At 38.4% G+C, this 17,946-nt stretch overlaps 2 protein-coding genes across 5 annotated transcripts in view; one reads left to right on the top strand and one right to left on the bottom strand.

Annotated features, from left to right (window-relative positions):
- MOSPD2 (motile sperm domain containing 2) overlaps positions 1 to 3,791 on the bottom strand; it is a 34,241-nt gene extending 30,450 nt beyond the window's left edge. Inside the window, exons 1-2 of one of the 3 annotated variants that reach the window (XM_071748488.1) lie at positions 3,671 to 3,791; positions 3,374 to 3,440 (exon numbers count right to left, since the gene is read on the bottom strand). In XM_071748488.1, the coding sequence (XP_071604589.1) occupies positions 3,374 to 3,440; positions 3,671 to 3,679 (76 nt within the window). In that variant the 5' untranslated portion in view covers positions 3,680 to 3,791. The remainder of the gene's footprint in view (positions 1 to 3,373; positions 3,441 to 3,670) is intronic. The other 2 variants (XM_071748498.1, XM_071748505.1) reach the window with 2 other exon arrangements.
- Positions 3,792 to 3,988: 197 nt separating this feature from the next.
- FANCB (FA complementation group B) lies at positions 3,989 to 17,736 on the top strand. 2 transcript variants are annotated; one of them, XM_071748467.1, is made up of 9 exons: positions 3,989 to 4,043; positions 4,750 to 5,792; positions 6,810 to 6,962; positions 7,481 to 7,573; positions 10,145 to 10,273; positions 11,127 to 11,293; positions 13,352 to 13,803; positions 14,632 to 14,869; positions 15,845 to 17,736. In XM_071748467.1, the coding sequence occupies exons 2-9, from the start codon at positions 4,857 to 4,859 to the stop codon at positions 16,269 to 16,271; spliced, it is 2,595 nt and encodes an 864-aa protein (XP_071604568.1). In that variant the 5' UTR covers positions 3,989 to 4,043; positions 4,750 to 4,856; the 3' UTR covers positions 16,272 to 17,736. The 2 variants fall into 2 exon arrangements, with proteins under 2 accessions (XP_071604568.1, XP_071604575.1); XM_071748474.1 differs by lacking the exon at positions 3,989 to 4,043 and adding an exon at positions 4,219 to 4,278.
- Positions 17,737 to 17,946: the final 210 nt, after the last annotated feature.

Here is a 17,946-nt window from a genome sequence, read left to right as displayed (position 1 = left end):
AGGAGTATTCTACAAAAGTTGTATCATTTTTTGAGGATATCTCATATGCCTAAAATTTTAATCATATTGGCCAATTGCAAATAAGTCGCTACCAAAATTTGTTTTGCTAAAGAAACTTGTGATGAAATTTAATCTTTTAAATGGAAATTCTCAAAATCCTTTTTCTGGAAGAGGATGTAAATGGGGAGGGGCAGGGAATACAGGCAATAAGAAATGGTAACTATGCAAAAGGAAGTGTGGAACAGATCTGTTGAATGGAAAATTCTACAAAGATTAGATTATAAATACTTTCCCACTGTAACATTAAAATGGAAAGTAAAAGCCCAGAAATAAAAGCTAATTTTAGAAATCCTCTAAGGAATGAAAATGCATTGAAGAAAGAAACAAGACTGTTTGCTAGAAAACATTGTTAGTACCAGTCAGTACCAGAAAATAATCTCTTGTTTGCATTGTTCCTGTCACCACCCAAATCAGTTACATCACTAGCTCTCACAAAGAAACCAAACAGACAAAATATAATTTAGGCCCCAAAACTGCAAGAGAAGGAGTGTCCGCCTACCACATCAGACACCATTTGTTAGACTACTGGAATTACAGAACTTTTCAGTATTTGAAATATGCCTTTAAATTCAAGACTTTCAATTACCAGGGGTACACATTACTCTCAAAAACTGAAGTCATGTTTCAAATAGACCTAGAAAATTTACTAAAGACTAACAAAAAATACCCTAGTACCTTGTTAACATTAAACACTGCTTTCGAGATAAGATCTTACAGTGTTCAAGCTTTCCTTCTAGAAACCCTCAATGGTCACATTTTCTGAACAACTTCAGCAAGAAAGTTCTCATGCACACTGGGAAATGAGCCAGTAAGATTCTCCAATACTGTGTCTTCCAAACTGTATGTGACTACTAAACAATTCTTCAATTTAGTAACATTTATGAAATAACTGCATAACTCAAAAAAAAAAAAAAAAAAAAAAAAAAAAAGAAGATTTCTGGTGCTTACAATTGCTAAGCAAAAAACTTTTCCCATGGTACCTTGAAAATTGTTAGAACCGTTGTATATAAGTGGGATGTAACTTTTATGTGAAATATTCCAACAGGTATTAGATATGGCAGTTAATAGTAAACTTTTATGAAGCAGATCTGTATTAGTATATTTTTTTGTATATTCTGCTTTAAACATTGTAGGCTGCCAATAAATAATTTCCATCAAAAGTCAGGATTTCAAAGGCCCTCTACATTTTCATTTCACAACCAAAATAATTATTGCAAGATGATAGCCTCACTTGCAGCAATTAGCAATTCTTCCTGCATGAGGGAGGGAGGAAGAAGTAACTTCAAGTTCCATGATATGGAAGAATCACTTCATAACACAAACACTAAGTTTCTAGAATAAATAGGAGCACCATTTCCCTCAGAGGGAGAACACAACCGCAGCAGCCCACCCCTGAGAAACTTATCTGCCTGGATGTTACTCAAATTTCAACACTTGCAGTTCACCTGTAAATGGAATTAGGTTTGCTCCACAGAGGCTCACAACTCTGACTTTGACAGAGCATCAGTTTCTCCATGTGCCTTGGCTAAAACTACTGCATAAAACAAAAATTACTGCATATGAAGTAATCATTTATACCTTTGCAACACAGAAAGTCTCGTGTTTGGGGGCGTCTGCCTACATGAACGTGCACATCCCTTTTAAATGAAGGGCAGCATAAAAGAATACCTTCTAGAACATGTGTAGCAAAGGCTGAAGGACCACAATAAAACTAAAGCAGTGTTTTTCACACTTGAAGCAGGCACGACAACATTAATTTGCTTGTGCTGTTACTAAACTAGAGGGAGTGACTTAAGAATGTAAACTCAAAAACTCCTAATCCTATTTTCTTGAAAGAACTAAGAGCCCTAAACCATGACCCAAACATGAGCTTTCTGAAAAAAATGTGTTCAATATACTACAAATTGGATTATACTTCACCTTGCAACAGTACTAAAATATTTTGATGGCTGTAACAACCAACCCAGCAAAGGCTCCATTACAACTCAAGAAACTTGGGAAATTTCAAGATTACAAAGGATACCTCAATTGAAAAGGTAACACTCCTTTCAGCAGCAACTGTTCCAAAGGTCTAGGCTTTCAAAAGTAATCTTTATGAGTGTGGGTTTGGGATAATAGAACATAAAGCAAGATGAATTCACCTATCATAGGAAAATATGCATGGTAACTGAAAATATTAACAGTGAAAAGAATTTATAACTTAATATGATCCTCCACGCTCATGAGCTCTAATCTTCTATCAAAGACATCTTTATTCCCACAGAAATATTAAATGGTAAAATGAGCTCCTCTTCAAGGCACTATTCTCATAATTTTGTCACCTTGCCAGAAATGTAAGTCAACTCTAATCAAAACCAACATAGTTTCCTCTATGAAAGTTGTCCCATCACCTATATGAAACAAAGTTGTACCACCCTGAAGACCCTCAAAGTCTGCAAGAAAAGTGTTATAACCAACCACAAAAAGGTAACAGAATCATGCAAAAGTAGTAACTAGGTAACCTCAATAACTCTGATAATGAACATCAAAGCACTGCATGCGTTTAAAGGAGATGCATGCAACTCCTAAACTACGGGGCTCTGACTGCATTTGCATTAAAAATTGGATAGAAGAATGCTTTTAATAGGAAGGCTTTGGATGCTTATAATAAAATGTAGTACTTACTGCAGTTGTTAGCATACTCTACTACTAGATATTCCTTTATCATATACAATGCAAATCAAAGTTGAAATCAAAGTAAACTCTCATAGTCTTACCCTGGTATTCCCTTTCCCCTAGGCATCCCCAGCACCTCCTGGCCTTCATTTACAAGTTTAAAAGCAGCTGCACTTATGCATCAAGCTGGGAATGATGCATGATTTTAATGAAGGTCAGCATAAATTTGAAGTGCAAGTTACTCTAGAAAAACAACTCTCTCCTTGACAAACTGGTCGTGGTCCGAATTCCTTTCTTTCCACACACACCAGGTATGTCACGGCCAAAAAGCACTAAGAAGCACCCCAGACCCCACGCTACAACCAAGCCAACAAAACTGTGGGTCAAACCTTTGCCCCGACACGTCTTGTTGCCCAAGATAGCGACTCAGAGCAGAGCACCGAAAGCCAACACAGGAAACATCATGCTTCGTGCATCACCCTCCCCAAAAGCTCCGGCCACCTGAAGGAGAGGCAGAAACACCCACTGGCCTGAGAAAGCAGGGACAGAGGAAGCCCTTAGAGTAGAAAGCGACACGGGGCAAACCCCAGAGACCACAGAGCCGGGCCCGCCACCGCCCCCAGCCCCTCCCCAGGGGCTCCACCACCGAGGGGCTCACCTGACAGGTACTCCGCCTCGAAACGCCGCCGAACCTCGCTGATCAGCGCTGCCCGGTCCTGCCGCTGCTGAGGGGAAACCCGAAACGAGAGGGGCGTGATAGAAAGGGAAAGGCCGGTGGCCGAGACAACCCCGGCCTCCCACCTGTACGGCGGGCCTGACCATCCCCTACCATCCCATCCCCGAGATGCCGCCGATGGAGGACTGGCGAGAGCAGACTCGGAGGTGGGCGGTAAGGGGAAAAAGAAGGAAGAAGGGGGGAGGTGGTGGTGGTATAGGGGGGGAAATTGTTGCTCACCTCAGCCATGGTCCGGCAGAACCTCCCGCAACGGCCGCAGGAGCAGCAGCCGGTCCCGCCAGCGCCAGGGGCGGGCAGGAATGGGGAAGGAGGAGGAGTCGCGTGACCCCGGCGGGAGGCGGGGCCAGCCCGGGATCCGTCCCCTCCCCGTTGCAGCCGAAGCGGAGGCACCGCCTGGCAGCCCCGCACCTCCTCGGGGACGGGGCCCTGACGCCGCCCCATCCCTCCCTTCCCTTCCCATCGTGCTCCTTGAGGCGGCAGCTTCGGAGGTGGCTGCCGCTTCTCTTTGCTTCGTCTCGCTTCCTTCCTCTCCACTCCCCTCCCTCTCCCGTCCCTGCTTGGAAGCCTGGAGCGGGGCGGCCTCGGGAGCCCGGTAAGGTTGTGGCAGCCCCGAGTCTGCGGTTGCTGTGCTTCTCCGAGCCGCTCCTCTGCGTAGGGGGTTGCGTGGTGCCTGCTGGGCTGGGGGGGGAAGGCGTTAACGGCTGCTAACGGTTTTCGGTGGCGGAAGGAGGGAGGGGCGAGCTCCGCTGCCGCGGGCAAGGGGGTGAGGGCGGCCGTCCTCCCTCCCGGGGTGTCGGAGCCCTCCCGGGGCGTCCATACCCCCAAATGTGAGTGAAACGGTGAGACGGGTGCGGTTCGCTCCGGGACCCCGGGGTGCCTTGTCTGAGAGAGGGAGGATGCATGCTTGGTGGCAGAATCACTGCACTCTTCATCAGAGAACTTTCCCCTTAAAGGGACTTCGTAATTTTAACCGGAAATTAATTATATTTGTCAATAAGACCCCCACCTGAATGGAAGCCCTTAAATTAGAGAATTTAAAGCAATCTCGTTTTCTAGTCCATTCGGTGTATTTGTGGAGCTGATGCCTTGAATTCAATCACGCCAACAGTGCGTGTAATGCTTGCTTGCTTTTAATTTATGCCGTGTAGATGTTGGTGAACAGCGATTTAATTTGCTTAAATTCATTCTGATGTGCAAGATTAAAGCACATACTGACCTTCTATGTCACTGCTTCATGGTGTATAGTTATGGATAAGTTTTAAAGAAAAAATTAACTTTTTGGTTGTTCACTTTTGTAGATGGAAAACTTCCAGAGAGGCTAAAATTTCCACAGGTAAATAATCTTGATGAAAACGGAGATGAATCCAGTTTTAATTTAGAGCAATATACATGAAGATAAATAAAAATGCCTCTAGGAGAGCACGAACAATTCTTATCCTACAATGGAGAAGTCCTTGTATTTCATCTGTCAAAACCAAAACATGTGGAGGGAACAGGTGAAAAAACAATGAGTTTATTTGTCAGAAGAATGGCATTCAACAGAGACACCAACCTGTTTGTTCAGAAATCTTCTGGAGTATTCAACATGAGTTCCAGTCACTTAAAAATTGAGATAATTTGTTGCAGCTGCACAACGGATTCTAGAACAGGAATTATCCTTCCCTGCATTTTGATGAAAAAGAAAAAAAGGAATAATGTGGTTGGATACCTTCTATTGTTGCTTCACAGCTCAAATCAGTTTGAGCAATCCTTTCATTTTAAACTGGATTATGAGCTGAAAGAAGACATCAGATTGTTTGCTGGCCCTTCAGTCTTGTGGAGGCATGCCAACAAGCTGTTCTACATCTCTTCAGACACCTGCACGGTTCTAAGTGTTCCTGTTCAGGTTTCTTCTGTTGTTTGGACAGGTGAAATTGTGGATGAAGGCACTGTTGTTTTAGGGATAAGAACTGCGTGCCTGCCAGAGAGTGAAGATGAGGATGAGTTTTCTGCTTCAGACAGAGCCATCTGGGGTACCGAATTCTTTGCATATGCAATAGAAACACAAAAAATGCTGACTGGCACAAGCTTCATGCCTCATGCTTATGGCAGAGTGGTGTCTTCTGTCTATGTCTGCAAGAATGAAATGTTGAAAAAACGGCTCAGAGTATCACTTGTTGCCATAACTCACAAGAATCAGTTTATTTGGTTCCAAGATGGTGTCCCAAAAGGTGCTTGTGAACTTCCATATGAAAAACCATGTTCAGTAAGAACAGCTGTAACCAGTAGCAGTGATTTGCTATTTATTGTGTCTTTTGCCTCTGGAAATGTCTGTGTGGTACAAAGGAAAGACAGCTTACAGGTATTTGTGGCTTCAGACAACTCTGGTCTATTACCGTATCTTTTTGTGTATATGTTGTCTTAGTGGAAGTTTCTGCAACTGAAAAGCTACATGCTCAAGTTCTATAGATACTTTTTTTTTTTGTTATTGTTGCTGCTTCTGTTAGCCTATATCAGGTATGAGACTGGTTTGTTTTCATTGCTTGCTTATATACCCGGGCTATATACATATATATATATATATAGAGAGAGAGAGAGAGAGAGTTGTATACTTGCTTATATATATATACAGGGCTGTATGCTGTTATTTAATAATCCCTTTTTTGACTCTGAGCCAAAGCTTCTGTTACTAATTGAAATCTTCCATAGTATTAACACTTAAAATTGTAAGATAATTATAAGTGTGCCCACATAATTTAGGTTAAAGTGAAGGTAAACTGGTAACATTGCAAAGCGTGAACTTTGCATTGGCACTTAAAATCCTTTGGAGTCTCATTTCCTAGAAACAAAATGTGTTGTTTCATGAAAATGATGAGAAGAGGCCTTGCTTTTGTTACCTAATGTCAGGAGAGACAGTTAACTTCTAGAGTTTTGCAATACCCTGTCAAGAAGGCTTAGATAACTCAGGAAATGAAACTTTGTTCTATTTAGCTTTCAGCATTACTGTACAAATTTGTCTTTCCTTCTCAAACATATATGCAATGCAACAAAAGATACAGGATTAATGGCATTACTGATCTGCAAGTATTACTGGTTCTAAATAAATGTTACAGCATTCAGCTATCGATCTGTTTGAGTACACTGGGAAGCTGGCATCTTTGCCATCTGTTTTATGGCAAGCAATCTATAAAGAGAAATGGCTAATTTTTCCCAGAGTTACACAGGTGCTGAATGATGGAGTAAGAGAGCTTCAAACTGAAATACTGTATTCCACACACCTGAATGGGCTGCCTCTTTATAGAAATCAGGCTTCACCAAAGCGAAATCTCAAATGCAAGATTTATTCAAATGTATGTATTTTTAAACCCTTCTACTGTAGGTGGCTTCCAAATGGCAAGAAGTGAGGTCTGTTCTGGTGGATGATTTTGTTGGCTCTGGAAGTGAGCAACTGTTACTGCTTTTTAAGGATGACTCCAACAGAGAAGTGCTAAGTACATTCAAAATAACAGATCTTGGAGCGGTCAACTATGCAGTAAGTTCAGCTTGCTTTTTCTCAGCTACTCAGCCTGTGCTTACTAAATTGAGAAAACCTTAGGAAATCATTGAGTATTGATGCAATGTGAAATTGGATGTGTGCTGTGAAATGCCCTGAAGTTTGAATACTGTGTTCACTGCTCTAATCATAAATTATCTGAAGAGATTATTCTAGTTTCTTGATGGCATCAACATTCTTTTGGGAAATTAAAATAATGCAGTTGAAAATGCTTCACATATGTAACAGGATGGTTACAACGCTTACCTTTTGGCTAAGAACTCCTAATTAAGGCCATAGTGCTTGTTAATTATCTTCTCATAATTGGGTCTTTCCATTATGTGCTATCTACCTCTAATTGCTTTCAGAAGATAAGATTTTTCTTTAAAATGCATACTGTGATTATTCTGATTTTCCGTATATTTTCCCCCAGATTTTTATAATGCTGTGTAATAACCTGTACCTTACTTTCAATTTTTTAATTCATTCAGCATTTTGCTTTGTTGTGTTTTTTTTAGAGTGGTATTAATTATAAACATGATGTTCCTGCTGCAGAAGGACTGCAGGAGAATGGTTTGCTTACTGTTCAAGCCCTTGAAGCAAGATTACAGGTTTGTACTCAATAGTTGTGCCTAGGTGTTTTCTCTAAATTGCTTTTCTGTATTGCTACTTTATTTAAAGGTTTAATAATACTGTTGTTTTTTCTTTAATTGGAGAAGTGATTCAGGGAGAAGACCCTTTTTAAGTATCTACTCTCGAATCAGTGGTAGTCTGTGCTTTGGTTCTCACAAACATTTGGATCATTGGAAAGGTCTAATTTAGTTGTCATTAAACTTCTGAGATAAGGGTGAAGCCATCCTATCCAAGCTTCATGACAGTCATTTATAGATGTTTAAATACCATTTAGAAGAAATTCAGAAGTTTACTTCTTTTTCACAACATTACATACTGTGAGATAGTGTAGTGCTAGGTTTCCAGTGAGTGGTGTTGCCTGGCACTTAAATCATGAAAATAAAGAAGAGTGTTATGGTCTGATTCCTTGTCTATAGCCTGCAGACAATTTGGCTTTTACTTTTGCCTAAATTAGTGATCAGGGTTATTTCACCACCTGCTTATGTTTCTCTTCCTGTTTTATTAGCATAGTTTTGTAAAACAGAGTAGGTAAAGCTAAAATGTGTACTTAGCATCCTTTATAAAATAGGCTGGGAGGAACTTGCCAGAGTCCAAGTAATCAATGGGCATATATTATTGACTGACTTTCTGCCTTTCATCATGTTAGTAAACATCCAACATACTGTCAGAGATGGTCTTACACAGTACTATGTGCTGGCCTGTACCAAATGGTTAATAATTAACAAAAGACATTATTTGAAAACAAAGTTATTTTCATATCTCTATTTCTTTGCTAGTTGTTTTTTCATAAGGGATTTTAGTCACTTGAAAAACATAGAAGCACCATATGAGCAGCTGCAGCCTGTAGAACTCTGAATTATATTTTTTCTGGCTTTTTTGTGTACCTTTTCCAGTTTACCTTTGTTTCTTCCAATATTTTTTCAGTCTCATCAATCATGTATCTTCCTTTCTGTTTTCTTTCCTATGTAAAAGTACCACAGTTCTTGGCTCATTATTTTTTGCTCTGTGTCGGTATTTATTTACCCACTAATACAGCAACTTTAATTACACTGTGTCAAACCACTTGGCTGTACTAATAAGCCTCTGCCTTAATTTGATTTGCTTTTGACAGTGATTCATCTGTCCTGCTGTTCTTGCTGGATTTACTTGCAGCTCTGTTGTGTTCAGCTTTGGGCTGCTTTATTTTTATGTTGAGGTTTATTTTCTATTTTAAGGTGATCTGGTTTTATTCTCTCAGTTTCACAGTGCAAAGAGTGTGATTTCTGACAATTTTTGTTGCTTAGTACATCTTGGTATATGCAGAAAGGATATGCATGTCACTTGCTGTTACTTGTTCCAGACAGAGTTGGGTGGCGCTACCCAGTCTTGGGTTTGTCACATGGTGAATTTCAGGTCACTTTCTTCTGTTGCTTTCTGAGGAAAAGGGGCTTGCAAAAGTACTACTAGTCAGCAGCTACATCAGTGAAACTGGCAATTTTGAATGCTTCCCAGTCTGTCCTTTCCTATATTCTTTCTGGTTTTCTGTTGTTTATTCAGAAGTTACTCACCAGTGCAGGTGCATAATTGTTTGGTGTTCTCATGGCCTCATTTAGAAAGCTATTATACAAACATCTTGTGTTCTTAACTCTTCCTTGTCTTCTCTTGCCCAAAGTCTGACTGCTTTACTGCTTGTAAACTGGTACTTACAGTGGAAGGTTTGATAGGTGGCAGGTTTGGTTTTTGGTTTGTTTTTTTGTTTTATTTTGTTTTTTCACAGAACTTATGATTGCTTGAAATGCCATTTGCCATTGCAGCTTGAGCAGATGGCATCACATTGCTTCCATGAAGTGCTTTTTATTCAGGCTTGTCATCTTAAATTGTTCATCGGGGTTTTTTTGTGTTGGCTTCTTTTGGAGAAGGATAGGGGGGAAGTTCAGTACAAGGCCTGAGAAGAAAGTGGAATAGATAGATTTCCAATGGAAAAGTGAAGCTGGAACAGTAATGAAAAAGAGAAAAATGTACATAATTTTAAAAAGTTAACCTCAGAAGTTTATCTTAGACACTAGGTTTCTTCTTGTCCTATTCACTTGTTACTTGGGAGTAAAGACTGATCTCCACCTGTCTACAACTTCCTTTCAGGTAGTTGTGGAGGGCAATAAGGTCTCCCCTCAGTCTCCTTATCCTCCAGACTGAACAACCCCAGTTCCCTCAGATGTTCCTCATAAGACTTGTGCACTAGACCCTTCATCAGTTTTGTTGCCCTTCTCTGGATTCACTCCAGCACCTCAGTGTCTTTCTTGCAGTGAGGGCCTCAGAACTGAACACAGTCCTTTAGGTGGAGCCTCACCAGTGCCATGTCCAGGAAGACAAGCACTTCCCAGTCCTGCTGGCTACACTATTCCTGAATCAAGCAAGCATGCTGTTGGCCACCGTGGCACACTGCTGGCTCATGTTCAGCCAGCTTTTCACCAACACCCCCTGTTTCTTTTCCTCTGGGCAGCTTTCTAGCTCTTCTTCCCCAAGCCTGTAGACCTAAACACAAGTCTAATGACCATTTTTACTTTTTACAGGCTGGTTACACCTCTGTTCGAGAGCTACAGCAGCATTTAAGACTCAAAAAGAGGGTTATTCTTGAATCTTGCAAAGCATTAATAGATCTTGTTGAAGAAAGAGCCCATGTTCTGCCAGCTGCAAAAGAGGTAAATGCAGAAGACAGTACAGTTGGCTTCTAAATTCTGCTGAGCCATTTGCAAAGGGTGCTTTCCTCACCCACTTGTTACTTCCACCAGTAGGGATCGCCACCATCAAAACCCATTAATCTGCTGACTCATTGCCTTAATCTGTCTGCGTAGATAGGATTAAATTTAGTTGTCTTTACTTGAAATTGATTTGCACAATGCCTGCTGATAACTGAGTTATATGGAGGAGTAGCCTCTAACAAAAAAGTTATTGACAAACAGTAGGAGGAACATATAGTCTTAATTGGTACAGTTGCCTGTAGTATCTAACTGTGATCTAATGTTACGAAAATAAAGTCGTCATAGATCTGTGTAAGCAAAGTTTATGATGAGGCAGAGTGAACTGTAGGCTGAGAAGGCTCTGGAGGTTTGGAAGATGTTATCTTAATATGTTTCTAAAAAACATCTTCCTAATTTAGTGAAAATGGAGTTACATCTCCCTTTCAGCTAACATTATGGTCTGTTTCAAGTCAGCCAAATTTAGACAACAAAATTTCAGTCAATTAATGCAGTAATATAAAACAAACCATAGTGCATTAATCTTCTTTGGACAGCAATTTTTGTGGCAGGTCAAGACTTAAGACATTTGATGTTTACAAGGAGAGAATGTGTTGTGCCTTTTATAATATTTTCTTTTTAAAGAAAATGCAATTCACTCTAACATATTGTAGAAAATAAACTAGCTTATATAGATTTCAATTCATGTATCTGAAAAGAGCTTTTGGCAGTCACTTGTGCTAAGACATAAAGTAATGCAGTATAGAAAGAGCTAATATCTCCACTTAAATTATCTAAAAAAATATTTTTCTGTAAGGAAGGTCTTGTCTCTCTCTGGGATGATGTAGAAAATCCTCCTCATTCTCTTAGTAAAGAGACATCATTGGCGTCTAAAGCTCCAGAGCTCTTCATAGAGAAACTGTGGCAGCGTGTTGTGGGTGACAGCTTGGTAGTTGGAGTACAGCTAACTGAATCGTATTACTTGTAAGTATATCAATTTATCTATTATTTTCATTGAGTAGTTTTGTAGAAAATGAATTTGCACGTTAAGCTCTGCAGTAGCAAGAATGGGTTTCTGAGATTTGAACTTTCTCATTTTGAAAATCTGTATATAATGCGGTTCAAGTGTGTCTTCTCAGTAGTTTTGCTGCTGCTTGTCTCTAATACTGTGCAAAAAATGTTGCATAGCCAAAAATCAGTTGTCAGTATAACCACACCATTACTGGAGACTTTTCACAGCAGAGTTTTCTTTCACAAACATTATGTTCCTGTTTAGTCCATGTTTACATAGCTATGCTGACATCAGTATGGCGTGTAGATAAAGCTCTGTCTTAAAGGAACTGTCTGTACAGTTCCTGATGCCCTACTGTTAGCATCTTGGCATTCCTAAGGAGCGATTGTGCTTAAAGAAGTGCAGAATAAAACATATTAAACCCTCTGAAGGACTTAATTTATTAATACTTAGCTTTTGAATTGAACTATGCTCCTGGGAAGTACCCAATCAAATAAAATATTTGCTAAGCTTATGTCTTGTGTAAATTATGCAGAACAATCAGTCATACAGTATTTAAGCCATAAAAATTATTTGTTTATTCTTATTATTGCCTTAAAAAACATTTGTTTATTCTGTTCATTTGAACTGCTCAGTTCTAGTTGTAAATACTACCTATGCCACTTCCCTGCTACAGGAATGCAGCTAAATTTGAACAGTTTAAAAAGCAGGATTACATGAAATATAAATGTACAACATGCATTGTGTAATGTAAACTTTTGTGAAGGCAGACCTTACCTTTAGACCTCTATTATTACCACAGGCAGCGTAGCTGAGACTGTGTTAGGGTAAGCTTAAAGACTATTATTGATGCCACTGAAAATCATTCAAGTGGCTGTGAGGGAGGTGACCTGTTACGCCCTTTGGTCATTCTGCTGGAGCTGCAGGTGTAGTATTTCCCAACTGCCAGGTTGTTGTAATTTTACAAGAAAGTTGACCTCATCTTCTTGATAGTCTCTGTTAAAAGCCGCTGAGGCAAGAGATCGTTCTTGTCTTTCCAGTGTTTATTCTTCTAGCTTTGATGATGACTTGGTTTTGAAATTGAAATACCTAGTTCCTGTTCAGAAGATTCGGAACCATTCTTTAAAAACAAGCAGCAGTACTGCCCTCTCCCACATTTTTACAGTTGAGCAAAAATTCTGTGGAGATAGTCATTTGACAAAGGTTACCTGGTAGCCTAGCAGCTGAACCTAGCTCTTCTGGGCTCCAGTTCAGTACTATATACAACAACCTGTGGTTTTGGGGAAAGGGTCTTTCTTTCTCACACACTAAGTCTTTGCTGATTACTTTTGTGTGTCCTGCTAATGCAAGACTGCAGTGATGGTTTAGATTGCATTTATTTCTTTGTAAAGAATATTAGACACGTGACTTGCAGATGTCAGTGACATCTTGAGACTTAACTGATTATCAGAATAAAGTATTCATTCAGTGCTTATCTGAAACAGTAGTATCAGGATTTCATTGAGAGACCATGTTGAATAAAGGACTTGATACATTTCAGGAAATTGATGCATGTTCAAGGTAATAGTATTTGAAAGCTTATATTTTACTCTGTTCAATTTTGTTTGAATATCTATAAAACAATATAATGACATCAGAAGAACTTTCAGTTCTCAAAGAGAGCATTGATACTTGTATTTTATTTAAAAAATTGTATCTTTAAAAAATTATAAAAGTCATACAGTATCTGCAAGGCTGATGTGAAATTTTAAACATTTTTTTTTAATTAGACATCAAAGTTCTTTCTGTTGAAATGAGACATCTAACTCCTAGACACTCAGAAAATTCAGACCTCATTTTGAAAATCTTAACCACTAAGCTTACATGAAATAGTAATTTGAATATTCTTTGCACAATCTGTGACTTAACTTGGAGTAATATTGAAGTCTGTGGTAGTCTTAAATGTCTGTATGTATCTGCAAAGTTCTGGTTATTTGTCAGTAGGCAAAAGGCAAACTGGGAGTGCAGTCATCTTACATGTATTTTCACAGGTCACTGAGTGATGTCAGCCTGTCTTTAGTGCTGGAGAGAGACTTCTCATCAATTTCTCCAATCATCAAGTGTCAAAATAAAATCATTAAGCTGAACAAAGCCTTCTCAGCATCGTCTGTCTCCTTGTGTCAAATCGAGCCTCCTCCAAAAAAGATTAAATTGGACTTACATAGCAAAAATGACCTGAAGGAAGAGTTTAAGAGATGCTCAGGGGTTCAGCTGAATGGAACAAAGACAGTGGCTGCTGTTACCAGCCTTTCACCTCTGCTGGCATTTCATCGTGTTTGTTGCGTAGTTCTTCTCCATGCAAAGAAACAAAAACGTCGGAATGATAGTTTACAGGAAAGCAAAAAGATTACTGTAATCTGTGGGAAAATTTTGTTAAGTCTGGATGATATTTCAAGTGGAAAATATTCAGTCAAGATGCTGAGGGATAATAGCTACTGTACAGGTAAATTGATTGGTATAATTTGAATTCATACCTCTATAGTTCATTCTTAAGCTTATGTGATGCTGAACTGAGTTTTCAAGGACTAATTACAGCTGTTTCTTTGAACATGAACTGAATAGACCTGTTGTGAATTAGAAGTGGGGTGAAATACAAGACAGAACATTTTTGAATACAAAAAGAATGTTAAGTGAGTTGCTGTCAGGTTTTGTACTAGTTTTGGTGCTGATGTATACTGGAAAGGTTAATTTTGAAGTCTGAGTACAGAATGCTGAAGCCTGCATTTTTTTCTGTATTTAAATATCTGCTGTTGATTAGATACATACATATTTTTCTCACATAGTATTACTTCGTAAATAATACCAAAGCAATTGGACCTTTTCTTCATTGATACACCTATTAAGTAATTTGGTTTTGTTTCTTTTAATATTCCTGATTGAACTGATTTTGAACTGGGCTTCTGCTCATGTAGTGAAGTATCATTTTGGTCATTTGCAAGGAGTTGTTTTAATTTCTTTCTTCCTTTAATGGTTTATCATTTACTAAAGCCAGCATGTCATTCTACTATCACAGGAGTCCATTAATAGTTTTCTTCTGGCAAGGTGATGTTTGTTTTTAGAGCTTTCATTATACAGGCAGGGGGCTGTTAATCAGCTAACTATTTTGCTTGACAGAGGTAGGTTTGTAAGATGAGAATTCCCAAAGAATGCATGAATGCAGTTCCAAACTCTTCATGTAAAACTGGGAGTGTGTACCAGAAATCTAAGAATACTTAATGCATGATGAGTAAAATATTTAGGTCAAATATCTTGTTACTGTGTTTTCTTGAAGGTTCCATGGAAGATATACTCGCTGTCCTTGCGGTATCTGTCAGATTCTCCTTTCAGATAGTGTCTTCTGACTGCACAGTGACTCCAGTAAATTCATGGTTACTGGGAGAAATGGAGTGCACACCATTTAAGGAATGCCATAACAATATATTCTGTCATAAAGTAGGAAATGTGTATGGTACAATTTTTAACTGGACCATGAAAAATCCATTTGAAGGACTTCTAACATTATTTTGCAGGTAAAATTACTCAATGTATTTATTCACCTTTTGCACACGCCTTTTTATCTTGATGCTATTTCTTATTGGTACCATAAACAACAGCCAAAATTGTAACCAATAGGCTTTTCCAATATGATGATATGATAATTATCAGCACTAGCAGAATTATTTTAAAATCAGAACTGTGACAGAACCCAAAATGCTTGGCCAAATTTTGTCTAGGCTAGAACACTGAATAAGTCTGGTCTCCACTGATATCTTTCTACAGTTACTTTTGTTCATTTCACTGCATCAATTATATATTCATTTTTCTTACATTATTCCTAGTATAATATATAATGTTTCTTCAACATCTGTTGCTGTAAAATCCTTAAGGTGATTTTAAAAACAAAAAACGCAAACAACAAAAAAGCCCAAGTTATGCTAAATTTAAATGTAATGCTATGTCATTTTTGTAGTTTAGTACCGCAACATAAATTTAATCTACTTTTTAAATGTTTGCAATATATGTATTTCCTATCATTTTGAAAAGGAAATAATCTGAAGAGTGTCAGTGATTTCTTTTTCTTATGTAGATTTTTGGACAAATGTCTAAGATTTCCCAAATCAGGCTAAACAAGTTAGTAATACTGCTATAATTTATGATTTAGCCAGATAAGGCTCACATCATACGAAGTACTTTTGAATTACTTGTTAAAGAAAGAAATGTGATACACATATAACCCTAACCAAGGGCATGTATTTTAGAACAGAATATTGACATTGCTGAAGCTTGCTTAGTGTCAGTTCCATTACTGTACAATGGCTAATGTGCATGACATTAGAAAGCCCCTTGCTTACTCTTCTATGTACAGTACACATTATACTTAAAGCCATGATCAGATTAAGTCTCTCCATGTTTGATAGAAAGTAGATTGGCTTTATTTTCCACTGTAGAATTTTGAAGATACAAGGTAGTAACAACAATAATAACTAATCATTTTTATTTTTCAGAAACCTGACTGTCTTATTTCAGTGCCTTCACAGCCTAATTAGAGTTCTCCCACCAAGCTGTGATGTAAAGCTACTGAGATCTGGAAGTAAAAGTGTTCTTATTGAACAGTTAGCACTGGCTTTGGAAAAAGAAATGCTCACCTTGAGGAATTCTTTCTTAAAAGAATTAAAAGAAAGTAAAGCTGTGAACAGCCTCACATGGGGGAATGAGCCCAGCAAGAAAATCAGTGATGCTTCTGTGGTTTCTTTACTGGACAGCACGGAGGGACTTCAGCAATTCAGAAAGAAGCTTCAGAATGAACGGGAAGAGGGTGTGCTAAGTATGAATCAGACAATGACTGGTGCCCTCTACCAAGAAACTGCTCTGAAAATAGCAGCAGCTCAGCTAAGTTCAGATATGCTTGTGTGGAGACTGAGCAAGTCCTAGAAACTATTCACTAAATTTTTTTTAAATAAAGTTTTACTAAAATTATACTATTAATAATTATATTTTCACGGGTACTTAAGTTACTTTTTGTTCTATAGCTCAGTTACTTCTACAGATAAACACTGATATTTTGGTTGGTAAATGGTGCTGGTTTGGCAATCATTTAATATTAAGAATAGCTGAGTCATTATTTTGTTACTGATTTAAAAAATATTATTTTGAGGTATTTTCTAATAAGCCCTATGCCAATGTCATAAATCTAGAGCTATAAATGAACTTGATTAGAAAAAAAGATCAACAAGAATGTATATTCAAAATACTCCTATTAAGCTTGAAAGATGACTGTTTACCCAGGTAAAACTTAACCTTTCTTTAGAAATGTTAAAATAGCTATAGAAATAATCTTAAATTCTGCAACCAATTTTAATTCGTAATTTGAGTGTGGGCTTTGACGAATTGAAAGAAGAGGAACCTTATCTCCATGATAAGACACGAGGCATAGTCTTAAGATCTGACACGGGAGGTTTAGGTTAGATATTAGAAAGAATTTCTTTACTGAAAGGTTGATCAGACATTGGAATGGGCTGCCCAGGGAAGTGGTGGATTCTCCATCCCTGGAGATATTTAAAAAGAGACTGGATGTGGCACTCAGTGCCATGGTCTGGTAACTGCAGCAGTAGTGGATCAAGGGTTGGATTTGATGATCTCTGAGGTCCTTTCCAGCCCAGATGATTCTGTGATTCTGTGATCACAGATCTGTGATCAAGCCTTTGAAGTAACTTTTAATTATATCACTTGAGGAAAAAAACTGATTGTACCTTGTAGCCCTATCTTCTAGTGTCTACCCTAACACCTGAAAGATTTTGAAGTATTTGTTGGAGCTGGAGAATGAGATGAGCCCTCTTAGAAAATTTCAAGAACTCATGAAGATTAACTCTGTAATCAAACTCCTACAGGTTTGAGAAGTCCACTCCTACCCAGAATCTAGGGGTAGAGCTAATCTAGAGTAAATCCTGGAGGAAGCTGTCCTTCCTTTAATATTAACCAAGCTGCAATGTCAGAGGATTTGTTTGTTTGTTCCCTGAGTCATAGTGTCTCCTGATAACTAGCTGCTCAGTCGTTTTAACTTATCTCAAGTATTTTAAATAATGGGCAACTCTTTGCTTATTATTTCTCCCTTCTCTGGTTTGACCAAGATAACCCTTATGCATACAGAAAGAGAACAGCCTGTGATCTTGCTCGTAATACTTGCTCAGGTAGTTACTTTTTCATAATTTTTTCCTCCATTTTTCAGCGTTGTAGGTGGTAGAAAGCTTATAAAATCCCAGATCAGGGTAATTTACATCCTTCAATCTCTGCTTTATGAAAGCAAAAACATTCTTAGTATCTGTCACCATTTTTCTAAAGTTGTCAAAATTTTGCTTTTCAATTTTGCCATAAATAAATTTTTAATAGTTACCAACTGTAGCATGTGCTCTGACAATGTAAGTTTGGCTGGAAGAATGGAAGGTATTTATTGGCATGAACACTGACATTTCAGAATGATTCTGTATGGTTTTTTTCATCAGAAAGTTCAACTTCTGTATGTATGTATACCAGAAGAAGTAGAAGGGGGAACGTTCTTCAGTCTGAGTTGTCTCATTTGCAACAGGAGTAAACTAATGCACATCTAAAG

The sequence above is a fragment of the Heliangelus exortis genome, chromosome 1, assembly GCF_036169615.1.
Source record: "Heliangelus exortis chromosome 1, bHelExo1.hap1, whole genome shotgun sequence".
Lineage (NCBI taxonomy): Eukaryota > Metazoa > Chordata > Aves > Apodiformes > Trochilidae > Heliangelus > Heliangelus exortis.
The sequence above is the reverse complement of the archived record's forward strand: the minus strand, read 5'-3'. Positions and strand labels throughout refer to the sequence as shown.

Coding starts and splice junctions, on each gene's coding strand:
- FANCB (XM_071748467.1), top strand. CDS start 4,857: ATGCCTCTAGGAGAGCACGAACAATTCTTATCCTACAATGGAGAAGTC. Junction 11,294..13,351: donor CTAACTGAATCGTATTACTT/GTAAGTATATCA, acceptor GTATTTTCACAG/GTCACTGAGTGATGTCAGCC. Junction 13,804..14,631: donor GGATAATAGCTACTGTACAG/GTAAATTGATTG, acceptor GTTTTCTTGAAG/GTTCCATGGAAGATATACTC.